At 40.4% G+C, this 19,099-nt stretch overlaps 1 protein-coding gene across 3 annotated transcripts in view; it reads left to right on the top strand.

Annotated features, from left to right (window-relative positions):
• Positions 1–18,804, top strand: part of PLD1 (phospholipase D1) — a 327,109-nt gene extending 308,305 nt beyond the window's left edge. For all 3 annotated transcript variants that reach the window (XM_077290541.1, XM_077290540.1, XM_077290542.1), the window contains 3 exons: positions 13,621–13,774; positions 14,070–14,187; positions 15,102–18,804. In XM_077290541.1, coding sequence (XP_077146656.1) covers positions 13,621–13,774; positions 14,070–14,187; positions 15,102–15,326 — 497 coding nt within the window. In that variant the 3' untranslated portion in view covers positions 15,327–18,804. The remainder of the gene's footprint in view (positions 1–13,620; positions 13,775–14,069; positions 14,188–15,101) is intronic.
• The last annotated feature ends 295 nt before the right edge of the window (positions 18,805–19,099 follow it).

Genomic DNA, 19,099 nt, shown 5'->3' on the forward strand with positions numbered 1-19,099 from the left:
GAGTACAGAGAGCTAGGGATGCGGTGATGACTTCATCCAGTGGTGAGAAGAGGTCACAGGATGAAGTCACCTCCACAGCCCTTGTGCCCGGACCTGCTGTCACCCCCTTCGTTTCTGATGCCATTTTCTATGTTCTGAACTTCAGCCACTATTTGTTGTGTCTGTTCCTGAGAGAGCTGGGTGGCAAGCTTTTTCTAGCACCTTTCCCCGGAACAAGGTTGTTTAGCCACTGTTAACGGTATTCGTACCTTGGAAAGCTTTGCCAACCACATTTCCAAGGAACAAATTGATTCTTCAGCCACCATAAGTCGTAATTATTCCTTGCAAAGCTGGGTGGCTTTATTTGGAACAGCTTTTTTTTTTTTCAAGGACCCAGCTTTCCTAGCAACAAATACAACGGACAGCAGCTAAAGAACCACATTAGGCAGTGGTTAAAATTTGCACCAGTGAATCCCTAAACCCCTAAACCCCATCTCGAACAACTGTCATGGTCACAGCTAACCGCCAAAAAAAATATATATATATTCTAATCATCCCCCTTCTACCATAAAGAAAAGAAAAAAATGAAACAAAATTGATACTGCCTCATCTGTGCAAGTGTGATCGATCAAAATTATTATTTTTTTTGTGAAATAACAAAAACCAGAAAATTCGAAATGACAGAAGTGCTATTTTTCCATCACTACATCTCTGTAAAGAAAACAAATCATAAAAAATATTTATATATACAGTCATGGCCGAACGTGTTGGTACCCCTGAAATTGTTCTAGAAAATGAAGTATTTCTCCCAGAAAATTATTCCAATTATACATGTTTTGTTATACATGTTTATTTCCTTTGTGTAATGGAACGCAAAAAAATAAAACCAGCGAAAAACAGGCAACTTGAGCATAACTTCACACAAAACCCCCAAAATGGGCCTGTCAAAATGATTAGCACCGTTAATAAATTGTGGGTAAACAACTTTATTTCAAGCATGTGATGTTCTTCAAACTCTCCTATGGCAAGTAATAGGTGTGGGCAGTATGAAAATCACATCTTAAATCAGCCAGAAAGGGGAGAAATATTGAAGTGTGTCACACTAAGCATGGAAAACAGAAAGAGGAAAAGAGAACTGTCTGAGGACTTGAGAACCAAAATTGTTGAAAAATATATCGACAATCTCAAGGTTACAAATCCATCTCCAGAGATCTTGATGATCTTTTGTCCACTGTGCGCAACATAATCAAGAAGTTTTACAACCCATGGCACTTTAGCTAATCTCCCTGGGCGTGGATGGCAGAGAAAAATTGATGAAAGGTTGCAATGCAGGATAGTTGGGATGGTGGATAAGCAGCCCCAATCAAGTTCCTAAGAAACTCGAGCTGTCTTGCAGGCTCAGGGTGCATCAGTGTCAGTGCGAATATCTGTTGAGATTTTAATGAATAAAAAGTTATGGCAGGAGTCCCAGGAGGACCCCACTGCTGACACAGAGGCATAAAAAAGCTAGACTTCAGTTTGCCAAAATGTATCTGAGTTACACTGTAAAAGGAGAATCAATACAAGATTTTGATGTTCTGCTATCATACCCTAGAACTTCTCCATAGTTTTAACCCCCTTGTCCCGTATAGTTGCTGGCGCTATGGTACTTTGATCGGGTCTCAAACTCGCATCTTTTGGGCATGTCCTAGACTTATAGAATTAGGAGGAAAATATAGGAATACTCGAATTAAAGGGAACCTGTCACCCCGTTTTTTGAAGATGAGCTAAAAATAGCGTTAAATAGGGGCAGAGCTGGGCGTTATATTAGTGTCTTTGTGTGCCTTTATTACCCACCTATGCTGCCGAAATACCTTTGTAAAGTCGCCGTTTTCTGCTGTCACTCACGCTGGTCTGGTCCTATGGGCGTGGTGACAGCGCTGTTTCTCCCCCAGAATCCTGCTCATCATTACGTTGGTGGCGTAGTGGTGTGCGCATGTCCAAAAGGCGAATCCACTGCCCAGGTGATGAAAAACAGCGCGATCTGCGCTATTCAGCCGTTTACCGGTGGGCGCGGCCATCTTTCCTGTGGCCGCGCGTGCGCAGATGGAGCGCTCTGCTCACCCTAACCCTGACACACCCCTAACCCTAATCCCAACCGTAAATGTAATCCAAACCCTAACTTTAGCCCCAACCCTAACCCTAACTGTAGCCCTAACCCTAACTGTAGCCCTAACCCTAACTGTAGGCCTAACCCTAGCCTAACCCCAACCCTAGCCCTAATGGGAAATGGAAATAAATACATTTTTTAATTTTTTTTATGTTTCCCTAACTAAGGGGGTGATGAAGGGGGGTTTGATTTACTTTTATAGCGGGTTTTTTAGCGGATTTTTATGATTGGCAGCTGTCACACACTGAAAGACTTTGTATTTCAAAAAATAGTTTTTGAGTTACCACATTTTGAGACCTATAATTTTTCCATATTTTGGTCCACAGAGTCATGTTAGGTCTTGTTTTTTGCGGACGAGTTGACGTTTTTATTGGTACCATTTCTGGGCATGTCACATTTATTGTTCGCTTTTTATTCCGATTTTTGTGAGGCAGAATGACCAAAAACCAGCTATTCATGAATTTCTTTTTTTTTTTTTTGGGGGGGGGGGGGGGCGTTTATACCGTTCCACGTTTGGTAAAATGGATACAACATCAGGTCACTACGATTACAGCGATACCTCATTTACATAATTTTTTTATGTTTTGGCGCTTTTATACGATAAAAACAATTTTATAGAAAAAATAATTATTTTTGCATCGCTTTATTCTGAGGACTATAACTTTTAAATTTTTTTGCTGATGATGCTGTATGGCGGCTCATTTTTTGCGGGACAAGATGACGTTTTCAGCGGTAACATGGTTATTTATATCCGTCTTTTTGTTCGGCGGTATGATAATAAAGCGTTGTTTTTTGCCTCGTTTTTTTTATTTTAATTTTTTTTACGGTGTTCACTGAAGGGGTTAACTAGTGGGCCAGTTTTATAGGTCAGGACGTTACGGACGCGGCGATACTAAATATGTGTACTTTTTATTGTTGTTTTTTTTTATTTAGATAAAGAAATGTATTTATGGGAACAATATTTTTTTTTCTCTTTATTTAGGTTTTTTTTTTTTTTTTTTTAACACATTTGAAAAAATGTATTTTACTTTGTCCCAGGGGGGACATCACTGTATAGTGACAGATCGCTGATCTGACACTTTGCAGAGCACTGTGTCAGATCAGCGATCTGACTTGCCCTGCTCCTGGCTTACCAGCGCCTGCTCTGAGCAGGCACTTGGTAAGCCACCTCCCTGCAGGACCCGGAAGTAGCCCCGCGGCCATTTTGGATCTGGGGCCTGCAGGAAGGAGACGTTCGGTACAAGGTGAGCACATCGCCTTGTACCAATCGTCTCAGGGAAGCACGCAGGGAGCCCCCCCTCCCTGCGCGATGCTTCCCTGTACCGACAGAACACTGCGATCATGTTTGATCGCAGTGTGCCGGGGGTTAATGTGCTACACATATACAAATAACATTCTCAACCAAAGGTGTTTAACCCCCTCTCTTATACCCTGAAAACCTTCCCCCCACCCTAACATTTGTTATTCAGAATACTATATCATAGATATACGACTATATAAATCAGGCCGGTCAAGACCAGCCAAGTCGAAAGGCGCACAGCCGATTGGCATTTGTAAACGCAATGCGTAGTGATTCCATAGCAACTGATACACATCTAACAAGATCCTATCAAGGCTGATCGCTGGTTACCTCCAAGCCAGGGACCCCATAATTAATCAAAATATTTACTTCTATTCCTTTTGAGGTATACCCCTTTTTCCAATGATATGAGGGACTCAACTTGATTAATAAACTGTCGATCGGGTTAGTTGCAGAAATCCAGTTTTTAGCAATCCGTTTTCTAGTCATGTATAGTAATCAAGCTATGGCAAGTTTCCCAGTCTCAACAGTACACCGTTCATCTACATATCCCAGTATGCAGGTGAGAGGATTACTAGTCACCAAGCACCCATAGGCTGATTCTATATGGCCCAAAACTGCTCCCTAACAGGAGTGCAGACGTGGGCATGACTATAACTTGTTCAATGTTCCTGCTTCCTGTTAGGCTCACGTTGGGCATCCAGAATCATTTCTAAGACCTATTTTAACCCCTTAAGGACCAGGGGTATTTCCATTTTTGCGGTTCCATTTTTTGCTCCCCTTCTTCCCACGGCTATAACTTTTTTTATTTTTCTGTCAATATGGCCATGTGAGGGCTTGTTTTTTGCGAGACGAGTTGTACGTTTGAATGGCACCATTGATTTTTACCATATTGTGTACTGGAAAATTGGAAAAAAAAATCCAAATGTGGGGAAATTGCAAAAAAAGTGCAATTCCACAATTTTTTGTTTCTTTTTTTTTTTACCATGTTCACTAAATGCTAAAACTGACCTGCCAATATGATTCTCCAGGTTATTACAAGTTCACAGACACCAAATGTACAGGTTCTTATTTTATTTAAGTGGTGAAAGAAAATTCTAAAGCTTGTAAAAAAAATAAAAATATGTATTGATAGCAAACTATCTATTGATCGCCCGTTATTGCATTTTATTGCAATGTTGCAGCAACCAAAAAAAGTAATTCTGGCATTTAAATTTTTTTTCTCGCTACGCCGTTTACCTAATTGATTAATTCTTTTTATATATTGATAGATCGGGCGATTCTGAACGCGGCGACACCAAATATGTGCACTTAAAATTAAAAATATTACCTCTCCATTCTTTGTTGGTGGGAAAACTTGCAAAATCGGCAGTGTATCAAATACTTATTTTCCCCACTGTGTGTGTGATTATTTATAGATAGATAGTTTTGGGTTTTTTTTTTTAGTTTCATGCATTTTTTTGAATTTTTTTTCAATCTTACCATAAAACCAATTTAAACAGGTTTAGTATTGCCATAATCCTACTGACCAGGAGAATCATGTTACCAAGTAATTTTTACCTTACAATGAACGCCTTAAAAACAAACTGCAAAACACAGGAAAAAAATTGCATTTACTGACTGCATGTTTTTATTATACTGCTGTATGAGGCGCCATTTTACAAAGAAAGCTAGAATCTACCCTGTTAGCAGTCATCGGTGACACTGTACACTTGTTGTTTTCACATGGCAGTCGCCAACAAAATGGCTCCACACTGTGATCCTAAACTGTACCTCCTCCTCTTTCCTCTTTTTGAAAACTCTCAGAAGGGGAGGAGATGGGGTGATGTCACACACGTGAGAAAATTCAGCCCACATTTACTGCAGCCGTAATGCGAGCTAGCTGTACACTAGGTTTTCATGTCAAATGTCAGCAGCTACTCCTGCTAGTGTTTAAAAGTTGACAATATTAACCCCTACACGACCAGAGATATTTTTGTTTTTGTTTTTTGCTCCCGTTCTTCCCAGAGCGATAACTTTTTTATTTTTCAATCAATATGGCCATGTGAGGGCTTGTTTGTCGTGGGACAAGTTGTACTTGTTGTACAATTCTTCACCTGCTGTTGATTTGTTCATTCTGCCTCCCAAAGGTGGCAGTAAGGCTCGGCACACATTTATCCTGCGCTCTGCACTGAGCGCTTACAAATGGGGTTTGAGTGAATCTCTGAAATATGTGATTCAGATGGAACCCCTGGCAGAAAATTCCCTATAATGAGGAAGATGGAGGCACTGTGGACACTATAGGATCTGTGATCTGGGGGTGTCAGTCTTTTAGGTGAGTATAAGGGTATGTTTCCACGGTCAGGAATGACTCCGTATTTGCTTAGGATTTGACGCAGGTAAAATCTGCATCTGAGGTCACTGGCAGGTCACCTGCATTTTTGATGCTGATTTTCATTCGGATTTGTATGTGTTTTGTAAGCTAAATAAAGATATACAAAAAAAAAAAGAATTGTGATATAATTTCCTTGCCCAACCTCTTCTTTTACATACTCCATTGAAGAATGTCTATCATCTATCTATCTATCGATATATATATATATCTATTATCTATCGATGGACAGGTATTTAGATATAGATAATACCAAGCCCGATGTTTAGTAATAAACATAATAAAATGGTACATAAAGAGTTAGGCCGGGATTACACATGCAAGAAACGCGCGCCTTAACACCCGACACTGCCGCCGGATCTCGGGAGCAGAGCGTGTGGCTGCATGTATTTCTATGCAGCTGAACGCTCCGGTCTGAGTGCCGGCGGCAGTGCCAGGTACTGAGGTGCGAGTTTCTTGCAAGTGTGATCCCGGCCTTAAATGCAATATCTGTTTTATTTTATTTTTTTATAAATGGCATGGGCTCCCGCACAATTTTCTGCAGGGAAAGCCAGTGACTGGGGGCCGATGTTTATAGCCTGGGAAGCGGGTAATACCCATGGAGCTTCCCAGGCTATGAATCTCAGCGCGCAGCTGTATACTTAGCCTTTACTGGCTATTAAAATAGGGGGACTCCACATCATTTTTTGGGGGGAAGGCTATGCAAACAGCTGCGGGCTGATATTCATAGCCTAGGAAGGGGCCATGGATATTGGCTGCCCCCCGGCTACAAACGCCAGCACACAGCCGCCCCAGAAATGGCAATTCTGGCGCTTAGCCTCTCTTCTCACTGCCCTGTAGCGGTGGCTTATGGGGTAATAAGGGGTTAATGTCACCTTTGTAAGGTGACATTAAGCCGGCTTAGTAAAGGAGAGGCGTCAATAAGATACCTATCCATTACTAATCCTAATATTTGTAAAGGGTTAAATAAACACACACATGCAGAATAAAGTATTTTAATGAAATAAAACACCACACATTTTTCCCATATTATACTGGTAATCCATGCAACACCCTCGATCTCCTGAAAATGAAGAAAAATAATAAGCAAACACAAATACTTCCTGTTCCGACGTAGTCCTTACTAACCACGACAAGTCCAGCTCTTCTACATCTGGATGCCTGACATTGAAGTATTCCAGAGTTATTACCTCATAAAGTGGCAGTTGTCAGAATTGAAAAAATTGGCCTGGTTAGGAAGGTGAGAACAGAGTTAAAACAGAAACCCGGAAGCAGCTGTTAAACAGTGTGATTATGAGTCGCCCGTCCTATGGCTTTGTTACAAGGTCCTCTTAGTTATCTCTGTCCTTTGTTGAACTGGACACAAACCCGTATGACAGGTGACTCGAGCCTTTTTACAGGGTCTCTAGCATGACCCGGGCTCTGTGTCTCCTGGGTGTTAGGGCGAACAGGTGATGTATAATCCAGCTGTCCTACCGGTTTCTGCTATCTTAGAGTCCCACAAAAGCCTCGGTCTTCCGGCTACCGGTGTCTGCGCTCAATCAGGGATGTAGCCCAGTCCCAGCTATTCTCCCCTGTTGTCACTCTCCTGTGCTTCGCTCTCCGGCATGTTAGCTAAAAGCTGTTCTTCCTTCTGTATCTTGCCATCTAGGAGCTACAGCACTTCAGGCTGTACGGCCCCTTCCCTCGTCGTTCTGCCTCAGAATGCTCCAGTCTGATGTTTTGCACCAACTGACTAAATCTTCCCAACTGCCCAGCAACTAACTCCTCCTCCCGACCAAAGAGAGAGCAGCTCCCCTAATTTTGGGTGTAGAGCTCCCCCTTCTGGCCTGAAGTCAGAATGGTGTTGTATGTGCTAATCACCTGTTAAAAGGAACCCTCTATCACTTCCAAGCGTGACATCACTCTCCCCGTGAGGAAAGCAATGCCACTGTGACAACCAGGACCCTGGAGCATCAAAATTATGCTTTTCTGGTCCTTATTTGTAGCCATAGCGGATTACAGCTGATCGTGGGGGTGAAGGGTGTTGGGACCCCTCTGGTCTCATATCAATGACCCATGCTAAGGATAGTTCATCAATATCAAAGTACTGGACTACTACTTTATTCCCTAAATGATTGCCTGATTTATTATAATGTCCTGCTCCTATTCTAAACATTGGTAGCTAATGACATAAAGAAATATAGGATTGAAATCCATAATGTCGTTACTAAAATCCAAATTAATCATGTGATCTAGCCGTTGCTAGATCTGAGCATATGTCTGCCTTTTGTGTGAGATCTACCTTACAACTATAGCTCACACTGGGGATTATAAAAAACAGTAGCATATTCCATCCACAATCTGCTTTTTTTCTTCATACCATCGGCTGCATAGAACTCCTTCGGCCACTGTATTGGGCAGAGTGCAATATGGCTAATAAAGCTCCGGTGTACAGCTCTCAAATCACCCAACCTACAGCTGCCTTCTAATGAACACCATTAAATGAGTCACTGGAAAAATCAATGATTTAGAGGAGAACAAACTGTAAAAATTCATTATACACCATAACCGCATCTCCTGCTGCTTCCTGAGGTAGCCGAATCAAAAAATATCTCTAATTTCTGTAGGATGTGTGATATAATATGAGAGAAAGAAAGAAGTTCACAGGTATTAAATTGCAGAAGGCTTTTTAACGGCCAGTGAAGTAGTTTAATAACCAGTTGGGTTCTTCAGATGTATCTATGGCCGATAAAATCTAAGCACAATTTAAGACCAGCAAAAATAAAACTTTGCTCCATTTGGTTGCAAGTGGGGTCTTTGTATGCTTGTTAGTTTCTTCAAGCAATAATCTTGGACCAAAAAGTTCTGTTGGTCTAGTAGAGAATATGTAACAAGCTTTGTTCTGACATTGTATACAACATTGGAATTGGATGTCGCCTCAGTCTGGAGTCTCGGAGCTGCAGGAAAGTTGGTCAGTCGCCCAGCATTTATCTTTCACCTCTCAGACTACACAAATACTAAAACATTTTATTGACCATTTGTGAAAGAAAACCAATATTCTCCACCAAGCCGTTCTGCCCTTGTAGAATATTGAGTTGTCCAACTGATTATCCACCCCTTCACACCGGCTCCACTGTACTGGACTACCCCTTTAATTCTTAAATGTTTGCCTGCTGTATAATAATATCCTGCTTCTGTTCTAAATATTGTTAACTGATCACATTAAGTTATACATGATTAAAAGCCATAATGTGGCCACTAAAATCCTAATTAAATTGGCATCTGATCCAGCCTTTGTAGAACCGAGCATATGTCTGCCTGGGTTTTACTTTCTCGGCCAAACGGAATGACTGCTTATACACAGTTACGCTCTGATCTCCTGTAGCTAGTAGAATACAGAAGGCTGATTTTGGGTTCCTCCTATGCTGGTACAGGGTGCCGTACAGACTACACGTTTTTATGCTGTCATCTGTTTCTCCTCCATGCTTGAGATGTCGTGAACTAGGTACAATCCTACATTTAGGATGGACACGTGACTCTTCAAAACCGGTCGTTTTTTTTTTTTTTGGGGGGGGGGGGTTGTTAATCATATCATCCATATCCATTAAATTCATAATGTCCACTTACATGCACACTACAGTTCATAATTTGGTTAATTTAACACAGAGTGTCTATATCCCGGTCCTTTGAAGACACTCCGTCATTTTCTCTGTGGTGCAAAAGATCAAGGGATGCACTTTACAACTTCCTGAAATCTGCCTTCCAAAATGTAATGTTTCCTCATGAGATCAGTAGTGGTGACTTTACACTATTCCCCATCTCTTAAAAAAGCAAAGTTTGCTAGTTCCATTGTCAAATTAATTCTGAAACTGATGGTTTATTTGGGTGTGACGTATTGGGTCGATACGAGCACCAATCGACTACAAATCCAAAAGTTTACACAGACCTGTGAACAATGGTGGAGACAGAATGGTCGCTAACATTGTTCTCTCCCCATACAGTATCATTCTTAACAGCACAACACTTTTTTTTTTTTCAAAAGTTAAATGAAGCGGGCACCACTAGTAATGAAGCGCTAATCAAAATACATGGAAAAACTAAATGATTAAAAAAGAAGAGGTGTACAAAAGATGGATTGCAGTTCCTACATAACAGTATGACTCTGGATTGTAAACCAAACACAGAAGTCTGGACAAAGCAAATAAAAACATGTAAAATCTGCACATTGTGCCAAAACCTATTTATGACCGGAATGGTAACAAATAGAGCCATGTAGCTATAGTGAATGTCTGAAATAGATATAAATCAATACCACCCCTTTAACAGATGTCAAGTAGTAGTCCATATTGAAGAAGGTGCAATACAAATGTACAGATAATATTACACAAATAATGTATCAAAAGAATATAAAAAAACTAAACAGTAACACTTCCTTTTAGGTGACATGTGCATAGTGAGCTGGCTGAATTGTTTAATTGAAGACTGCATCTTGACTGAAAGAGGACCCCACGTGTCACCACAGGAAGTGCATTTTTTTGCCATCATAAACAATCCTGACGAATGAATGTTTTCCCAGTTTGCCGGGTTGTCGCATTTATGTTTATAGTGGCCGATAATCTGGAATGAGTGTTCCTACATATACTTACACTACAATATATCTTCTCGTATAGCCCCATAAGGCTATGTGCGTTTTTGATGCGTTTTCGCTGAGTTTCGCTGAGAGGCCAAAAATGCTATGGAATTCTTATGCAAGCTAATTCAATGACAATCCTGAAGTGTTGTGCACATGATCAGTAAATTTCCTTAAGTATTTGCAGTGTGTTTTTTTTCTGCAGCATGTCAATTCTTCACCAATTGACTCAATTGAAGTCAATCAAAATCCGCAGCAAAAATGCAGATATAAAAATGTTTGCGGATTTCCTGAGTTTTTGTTTTGCGTTTTACCGGCTTCCTATTGTGTTTCCCACGCTGTCATCTGTGTGACAGCATGGGAAACATCGGTGCAGTGGTTCTTATTGGCAGTAACAGAACCGCCGGTAAGACCGTCGGTCAGAGCGCTGCGGGATCATGCTATCAGTTGTCAGCAGGACCCTGTAGCTGAACTGTGACCCGCAGCAGTGACCTGCGGTAAAAAGCTTACCACAGGTCAGCAGGTGTGGGCTGATGAGACTACGGCTCCCAACGGGCTACGTCTGCTGTCACTGATAACAGTGACAGCAGGTGTCGCTGATGGGAGACGTAGTCTCATCCACTGGTGCCTGTGCTCACAGTTGGGGAAAAAAGTAAAATAATTACGTACACATTCACATAAAAATAAAAACCCATTATGCTCAACACCAAATCCCCAATGCCCTCATCTCCTAGAAATAATGTAAAATAAACCACCATATACTCACCTTTCCGCCGTAGTCCACATAATCCCACGGCTATCTCACATGTAGAACAGACCTCTTTACCCTGCCGCCGGCGATACAGTGACAGGAGGTACTCACTCCCGCAGTGTATCACCGAGCTGCCATCAGAGAGTACATTGGAGTTATCTGCTTCGATGCTCTCATGGCACCGCTTCGATGCTCTAAAGGCACCGCTTCGATGCTCTCACTGCACCACTCCGGTGAACTCTTACAGCAGCTCAGTGATACACTGTGAGAGCGATTACCTCCTGTGAGTGTATCACTAGCTGTCTTCGAGAGCAGTCACATTAGTAACTGCTGTAAAGTCATCAGGATCATCGTGGGACATTATGGATTACCTTCTCTGCGGACAGGCGAGGAATATTGTGGTTTATTTTATTTTTGTTGCAGGAGACTTTGGCTTCGGTAGATTAGGCATTCGGTAAGTATGGTTTAAGATTCATTAAAAGAATCTGTGTCATTATTTCAAATTAAAGATTTTATTCTGTGTGTGTTTATACAATATCACTGTGGGGTTACTATGGACGCCTCTCCATTACTAACCTGTGGGACGGATTTCACCTGACAATACAAAGGTGACATCAACCCCACAAATATGAACCCCACTTGCCACCACTACAGGTCAAGTGGAAGAGCAAAGCTAAGCGCCAGATTTGGGGTATCTTATAGATGCATCTTTTCTGGGGTGGCTGAGAGCTGATGTTTTTAGTCTGGGAGGGGGCTAATATCCATGGCCCCTTCCTAGGCTATCAAAATCAGCCCGCAGTTGTCTGCATAGCCTTTGCTGGTTAGATTTTATAGGGGACCCTATGTCAATTTTTTTTCTGGGGTCCCTCTGTGAACTAGCCAGTAAAGGCTAAGCAAACAACTGTGAGCTGATATTAATAGCCTTGGAACCTTTATGGCTATTGGCTCCTTCCCAGAATATTAACATCAGCCATTGGCTTTTCCTCTGTTGGTTATCAAAATTACGCTGGAGCCCAAGCAATTTTTTTTCCTTTAAAATTTTACATTTGTTGTCTGGTTACAGTCTATGTACTTTTGTTCTGTTTACGCTCCTACATAGGCTGGTGACAACGTGTTTGTGTTTACTTATCGGCTTAGTGATGAAGGTGTCGGGCTGACAACTTTTCATTACTAAGCCTAGGGCCTGGTGTCAATGACAGCTGCTGACACCAAGCCCTAATCCCATTACCCCGATGTCACACTGCATCAGCATGAAAAAGGTGGTGTTGAACAAGAAATTACATCACAAAACTTTAAAAAAAAAAAAAAAAATGTATTTGGCTCAAAAAAGCATTCATTGCTGTACAAAAATGCTTGTTTTTCTGCAGCGTTTTTCCTGCCAAGAGATGCAGAAATTTTGGCAAGCAAATTCTCAACGTGCGCACATATTCTAAGAGAGAATATGGCAATGTTAGTCCACTGTCATACACATTTCATCACCATACCACTTTCAGCTAAGACTTAAGGTGGTCTTATACATTATATAGTTGTCTGATTTCCACATGCACGTTTGCTCATCTCGGCCAAACATGTATAGTTTTTTGAAGGGGTTGTTCAATAGTTAGATATTGATGGTCAGCTCATGGGGCGGCCATAGCTGATTAAATAGGAGCTGAGGTTCAGTTCTCAGCAATGACCACTAAACCTTGAATTGAGCAGTAATGTTCTACCAGGACTGGTAATGTCAGATACTATGTTAATGACTTCACCTTAGGATAGGTCACCCATATCAAAGTAGTGCACAAGCCTTAGGCTGAGGAATAGGCTGACGCCAGACTACACAATATCGTCCTAGAAAAACTCATCATACTCAACTCTTCTTTCCCACGTCTTCCATCTGGAGATGACTGACCCCCCCTTCACGTCGTGCAATAGTCAGATGGTCCTGCCTAACATTGCTGATTTGGCCGACATTCATCTAATTTGTAAGCGCATCTTTTGTATTTACCTATAAAATCATGGTAGTCCCTATATTTTCTACATTGTCTGTTTATTAATGGACTTCTTATCCCCATACTGAGAATAGTATAGAGAATTTGTACAGATGAGAACAATGGCCGATGTTTTGAAATGTCTGGAGCTGAAGGATGTTGAATACAAAGCATGAGCCTATAAGTAAAACTTAGTAACACACTTGCCAATAATTACATGTAGTTACAAATTAGGGAGAAAAAAAACTTATGAGCGAAAAACATTTAGTGCTTAGCAATTTTTTTCCCCTGGTTCCAGAGACACAGCAAGGCTTGCAAAGTCCCATTCTCATGTTAGAACAATGACGTCGCCATGTTGTACAGCTGCTGGTGTGCTTTGGGACGGGCACACTTGTGATATAGACATGGACACTGTCCTCAGAATTTCATTCTTATTTAATAACGTCTCTGCTAATAAGAGAATTCATCATTTTCCTTCACCCTTTCAGGTTCAGCTAATATTAATGACCGCAGCATGATGGGAAAGCGTGACAGCGAGATGGCTGTTATTATACAAGACACAGAGAATGTTCCCTCGGTCATGGATGGAGAGACTTATGAAGCTGGGAAATTTGCCCTGTCACTTCGGATGCATTGTTTCAGGTATATCAAGTCTTCGGGAATAATATGAGCACTCTATAAACCTCATATGCCCTGACACTTTCACAGTTTAACTGCGACACATCTAATATAAGATTTATATTGACTAATGACTGTCATCTTAAGATATGCCTGGAAAAGCAAAATCCTCACCAGCCACATAATTGCCTTTCTTCCTCTTTTTCTGTGCTACAGTGAACACGAAGAAAGTGCACAAAAGTTTATAAAGTCTTATAATGTCTGTCGATACTCCTCTCAAGATAGGATGAAGTTGATTCAATGATATGTTCTCTTCCAGGCTTCTCCTTGGTTGCCTTAATGACCCATCTGTCAATATCCAGGACCCCATTAGTGACAGGTTTTTCAAAGAGGTGTGGGTGGCCACAACTGCTCGCAACACAACCATATTTGACAAGGTAGGTATTATAGTGGGTTTATTTGGCAACGTTGGGGCAGATTAACTACATTTAGACAGTCTAGAAATGAACCAATTATGTAGCATTCTAAGATTGTCCAGTCTAAGTTACTACCACTTACAAGTTGTCTACAATGAGCAAAGAAATCTGGAGGCTCCTAATAATTCTCCCTATTTTCCTTTAAAGTAACAACACTTCCATGGACTTTCATAAAAACAGATGCTAAAAATTAATGGCTTGGTGTCCTGTTTATTGAGTCCAGTAGAGTGGCAGATTTGTCCTGGGAAACTCGGAAATCCTGCTTAGTATACATCCATGACTTGGTTGGGAACCATTAACCTCTGTATTCCCATCTAACCTCTCAGATTCATTCCTCTGCTTTCCACAATTGTATATTCATCTAGGTTCTTGCTACAGATCGGTGATGCCAGAGCCCAAATCTACATGTTACATGCATATAAGTGTAATTACCTCAGATTTCAGCATGTATACATTAATAGGGTGAGGATAGTGGTGAGGTCAATAATCACTTTATTCTCCCTCCAGAATTAACATGTTGTAGATTTTAAATTTTTCATTGTGCTTCTCTGCATGAAAAAAGTCTTCTACATGTGGCTGCCTTTCTCAGAATACACATGCATTGTACAGAAAATCTCCAGAAAAGTTGCCATTTTTGGACTTACCCTTATTCTTTCTTTCTGAGACATAATTATTTGCATTGTGTTACGATGACGTGCATGTTAGTTTACTGACGACTTTACCGATTCATTGCAGCATTGAGTTTAGAAAAAAAGATAAATCTGATTGGTTGCCAAGGACATTTTTTAACAAAAAAGTTTTTCCTCCTTTTTAATGTGCAGAAGCTATGATTCATGCAATATGAGAATTTCTTTGTATTTCTGTTACAAATCTAGGTGTTCCGATGTCTTCCAAGTGATGATGTACAAAACTTTTTCCACCTGCCGGATTTCCTTGCCAAATCCGGTCTGGCCACACATGATCGTGTCAAAGCACAGGAAGAAGTTCAGAGAATTCGTGGTTTTGCCGTCCAGCTACCCTTTTTATTCCTTTCTGGAGAAAACCTCTTGCCATCCGTGGGAACCAAGGAGGCTATTGTGCCCATGGAAACCTGGACTTGAAAGGATTGGTCTGTTTGTAAAACAAAAAAAACCTGAGTAGCCAAGAAACTTTATACAGATTCAGGGACCATACAAGTGGACACTAAATCTTTTTTTAACGTGCTTTACTTTTAAGTCATTGAGTACACACTTTTACTGATTTCCTTTTTTATTAATTTCCTTAATGGCACATTGTGTGATGGGATACATCACTTTTAATGTAAGTTGTAATAGATGTGTCAAATTTTCTCCTGCCGCTCGTGTTCCCATTTTACTGTAATTAGTGTACAGGCGAAATGGCTATTTGGTTGATCACTGTATGTGTTACATGCAGTGTGTGGCTTACTGCACTCGCCATGGTTGTCTAACCACTTGTTCTTTTGCAGACCAAAGTCTATAATGGTTTCTTACCGTAAATGCTACAGAACCATGCCACTACCCAGCTGTCGTGAACTGCAGATCAGAGTGGCCGAGTAGCCAGGGAGCCTGCACGTCCATATTATTATTAATGAACACTAACCTTCCTTTTGGCAAACAAAGCTGCTAATTGCATTTGGTGCCATGTGCTGCCAGTTGCTAGTAAACAGATGGAAAGTAAGACCTTTGTCTTTTCTGTGATCTGTCCTGTAGGAGGATTATAACTTGTCGTGAAATCCATGTGCCAACTACATCTGCATATGAGATCGTGCCATAGAATATCACTTTATTGTATGTTCACCCATAAACTCTACTTGTCACTTTGTATTTATTGAGTTACACATGGCATATACTTAGATATCACTGTATGGGGCACTCTTAAACATTTACATAAATTTTGAGCCGTAGGTGACCCATGGTTAAAGTACAGGAATAATTATAGGCAATTTAGTTTAAAGTGTCCCTTTTATTTTAGCTACTATTTTGTAAGGGCAATAATTATGAATGAATAACGTTCATTGGCTTTTTCTTCTGGGTTTCTATACGAATCCCTATACAAGTTGTTCTAAACTCTTTAATGGGAATGATGCAGGCTGAATACTGTGTCTTCGATTAATTTTTGTACTGAATTCTGTATAACAATGAAATTGATATTTGCATATCATTTTAACTCTTGCATGAAATTAATATTAATTGGCATAAGCTTCTGTGCAAATATTTATATACAAAATGTAGTCGTTCTGTAAATGAATGCCGCAGACCAACCAACTCAGAGCCACATAATATAGAACATGTTTCATTATAGTTAGATGTTCATGAAATAGAGACCTCTATAAGTTGCCAACGTGATGCTAATGAGTGAAGACCTCCAGCAGTAGTCCTTGTGTAAAGATCCAGCATGCAGGGCAGCACTTGAGGGGAACCCTGTTTGTGGGGGCTGTCCTCCAATCTGCACTGAAGACAGTTCTTCTATGTTGGCAGAATATAAGCGTCTTATGACTGTATTGAAAGTGCCACAATCTCATGACTATTGAACTTTAATGGTAGGTGGTAGGTTCACCTGTAGTCATAGTTTTATAAATGATTACATCTTAACTAGTGTTGAGCGAACGTGCTGGGATAAGGCGTTATCTGAGCGCACTCTGGTGCTAACAGGGTATCTTCGGCGTGCTCGAAAAAGTCACCGCAGCTGCGTGCTTATTGGCTGTTCCACAGCATGAACACATGCAGCTGCGGTGACTCGAACATAGCATTCGAGTACGAAGATGCCCTGTTAGCACCCGAGCGCGCTCACTCAACACTAATCTTAACAAGACAAATTTGGTCATACATGATTTTTATGATGGTTTATATAACATGTATTGTAGGTTAGATCTGTATTGACAATTCTACCATTGGAAGTACTGTCACACTCTCCCGACAAACGCCAATAATTTAGATGACCACTTACATTGCCTACTTTAAAGACTACAACATATATAATCTAGATTCTCTGAGTCCACCATGTACAGGTCCAACAAAACAAAAATCTTATAGCAGCTCTAGATTACAAAATATAATGTGACCGAAGTGAAATTGGTGCTTGAAGCATGTTCAACTTTTTGTCCTCCATTTCAGCCATAGTAAATGTCAACATGAGATTTAGTGTTACTACGGTCCTTCATTTTAAATTGCACGCTTCACATGTTCCGATCAGCTTCACGTCATTGGGGAGTCATCCTCCTTATCTTGTAGCTGTAAGTCTTTATTTTTAGTTGTTTTTTTTAAGTGTTAGAAATATTCTGATTTCACATTTAATTTATAGTAAATTCCGTTAATTTACAAGACCTGTTTATCTTGTAAGATACATGATGTGAGATTAAAGAAATATGTAATTACATGTATTTTTAGATTAAATGAAAAATAATGTAAAAAAAATAGAAAAATATAGACTGTATTTTATATAAATGAACATGTCAAGCCAATACTACTTATCTGGATCTCTTTGTATGTTTTAATTCCCTTGTATGTGGTAACCTTCTTTGAAGAGTAGGTTTGAGCAGTGAATGATGTCTATATAGTCATAGTCTAATTGTAGCTTCGCTTCACTTATACTGCACTGATCCTGACTTGGTCTGTAGTATAGTCGAGAGCTGCATTCACAATTCTGCTTATTGCTGCTGAAAACGGTAAATACACATTCCTAATAGCTTAGCTGCCCTCCTATGTAGTGAGAAGGTCAGCGGTTACTGCATAGTAGTGTGTGGGGTACAGACTACACTTTCCTAATACAATCATCCAACATAGGGAAGAGTCAGTAGCATAACTCAGACGAGGATCACAAGGCAATGCTCGGACTGGCTGTGTTCTCTCCTGACCCAAGCAGCACAACATGTATTTCTATGCAGCTGTCAAACTCTGGAGAGCCAACTGCCAGTCCGAGCATTGCGATCCTCATCTGTTATATGGCTTTCTGACTCTTCCCTAGTGACCTGTTCCAACAGACAGACCAAGTTTCAGATGCACACAAAACGATAAGTAATAATCTGTGTGTACAGGCTTCCATTGTTCTTGGCAGCACAGTTCCTGTTTACACAGGACGATGTGCAATCCGAAAACAATTTTTTTTTTTTTTTTTTTTTTTTTTTAAGGCCGCCAAAAGCTCATTGTACTCAACGAATGAGGGTTTTGCTTGTGCACCTAGTGATCGACAGCTTGTTTACACTGCCGGATTATCAGGAACGAGTGTTCTTCAAAATGCTTGTTCCTGCTAATCATGCAGTGTAAATGGACCTTGAGCTCTTCAGACACTGAAAAAGAAGGAACTGTTGGGATATTTAATGTGCTTGCAATGCTGTTGCATCATCTTTTGTTAATTATTCTATAAGTACCGTAAACTATAAAATGTGAAATACACTGTAAAGGTGTCAATCAACATGCAGTTAATTTGACTTCTATTCCTTCTGTGAAGGGTGACTCTGTAAAACTGCATGACTTTCTAATCCCTTGACTTTATCTATACAATTCACTGTAATTATGTTTTAATTAATTGGTTCAACAAAAATGTATTTGTTTTTAATTAAAAGATGACAACTTGTTTGTTTGCGCATTTCCTTTTTCATTATCAAGGATGTTTCAGGCGCAGTGTTACCTAATTTATCATGATATCTGTAGAAAAAACGATAGTAAAGGGTGTAAATCTAAACTAGTCACACCCAGTGATGGAAAAAGAAAAACTGCAGTGAAAACACAGAGGTTACTGCTCTGCTGCATTATACAGCCTGACGACCTGATCATGGTGTAGTCTCACAATCCGAACTCACTATATGATGTAAGAGGGCTTACATAGTGTTATTAAATTTACCAATATTATAGTTATGTCCATTTTGGACACTAAG

Source organism: Ranitomeya variabilis, chromosome 2 (assembly GCF_051348905.1).
Source record: "Ranitomeya variabilis isolate aRanVar5 chromosome 2, aRanVar5.hap1, whole genome shotgun sequence".
In the NCBI taxonomy this organism is placed as follows: domain Eukaryota; kingdom Metazoa; phylum Chordata; class Amphibia; order Anura; family Dendrobatidae; genus Ranitomeya; species Ranitomeya variabilis.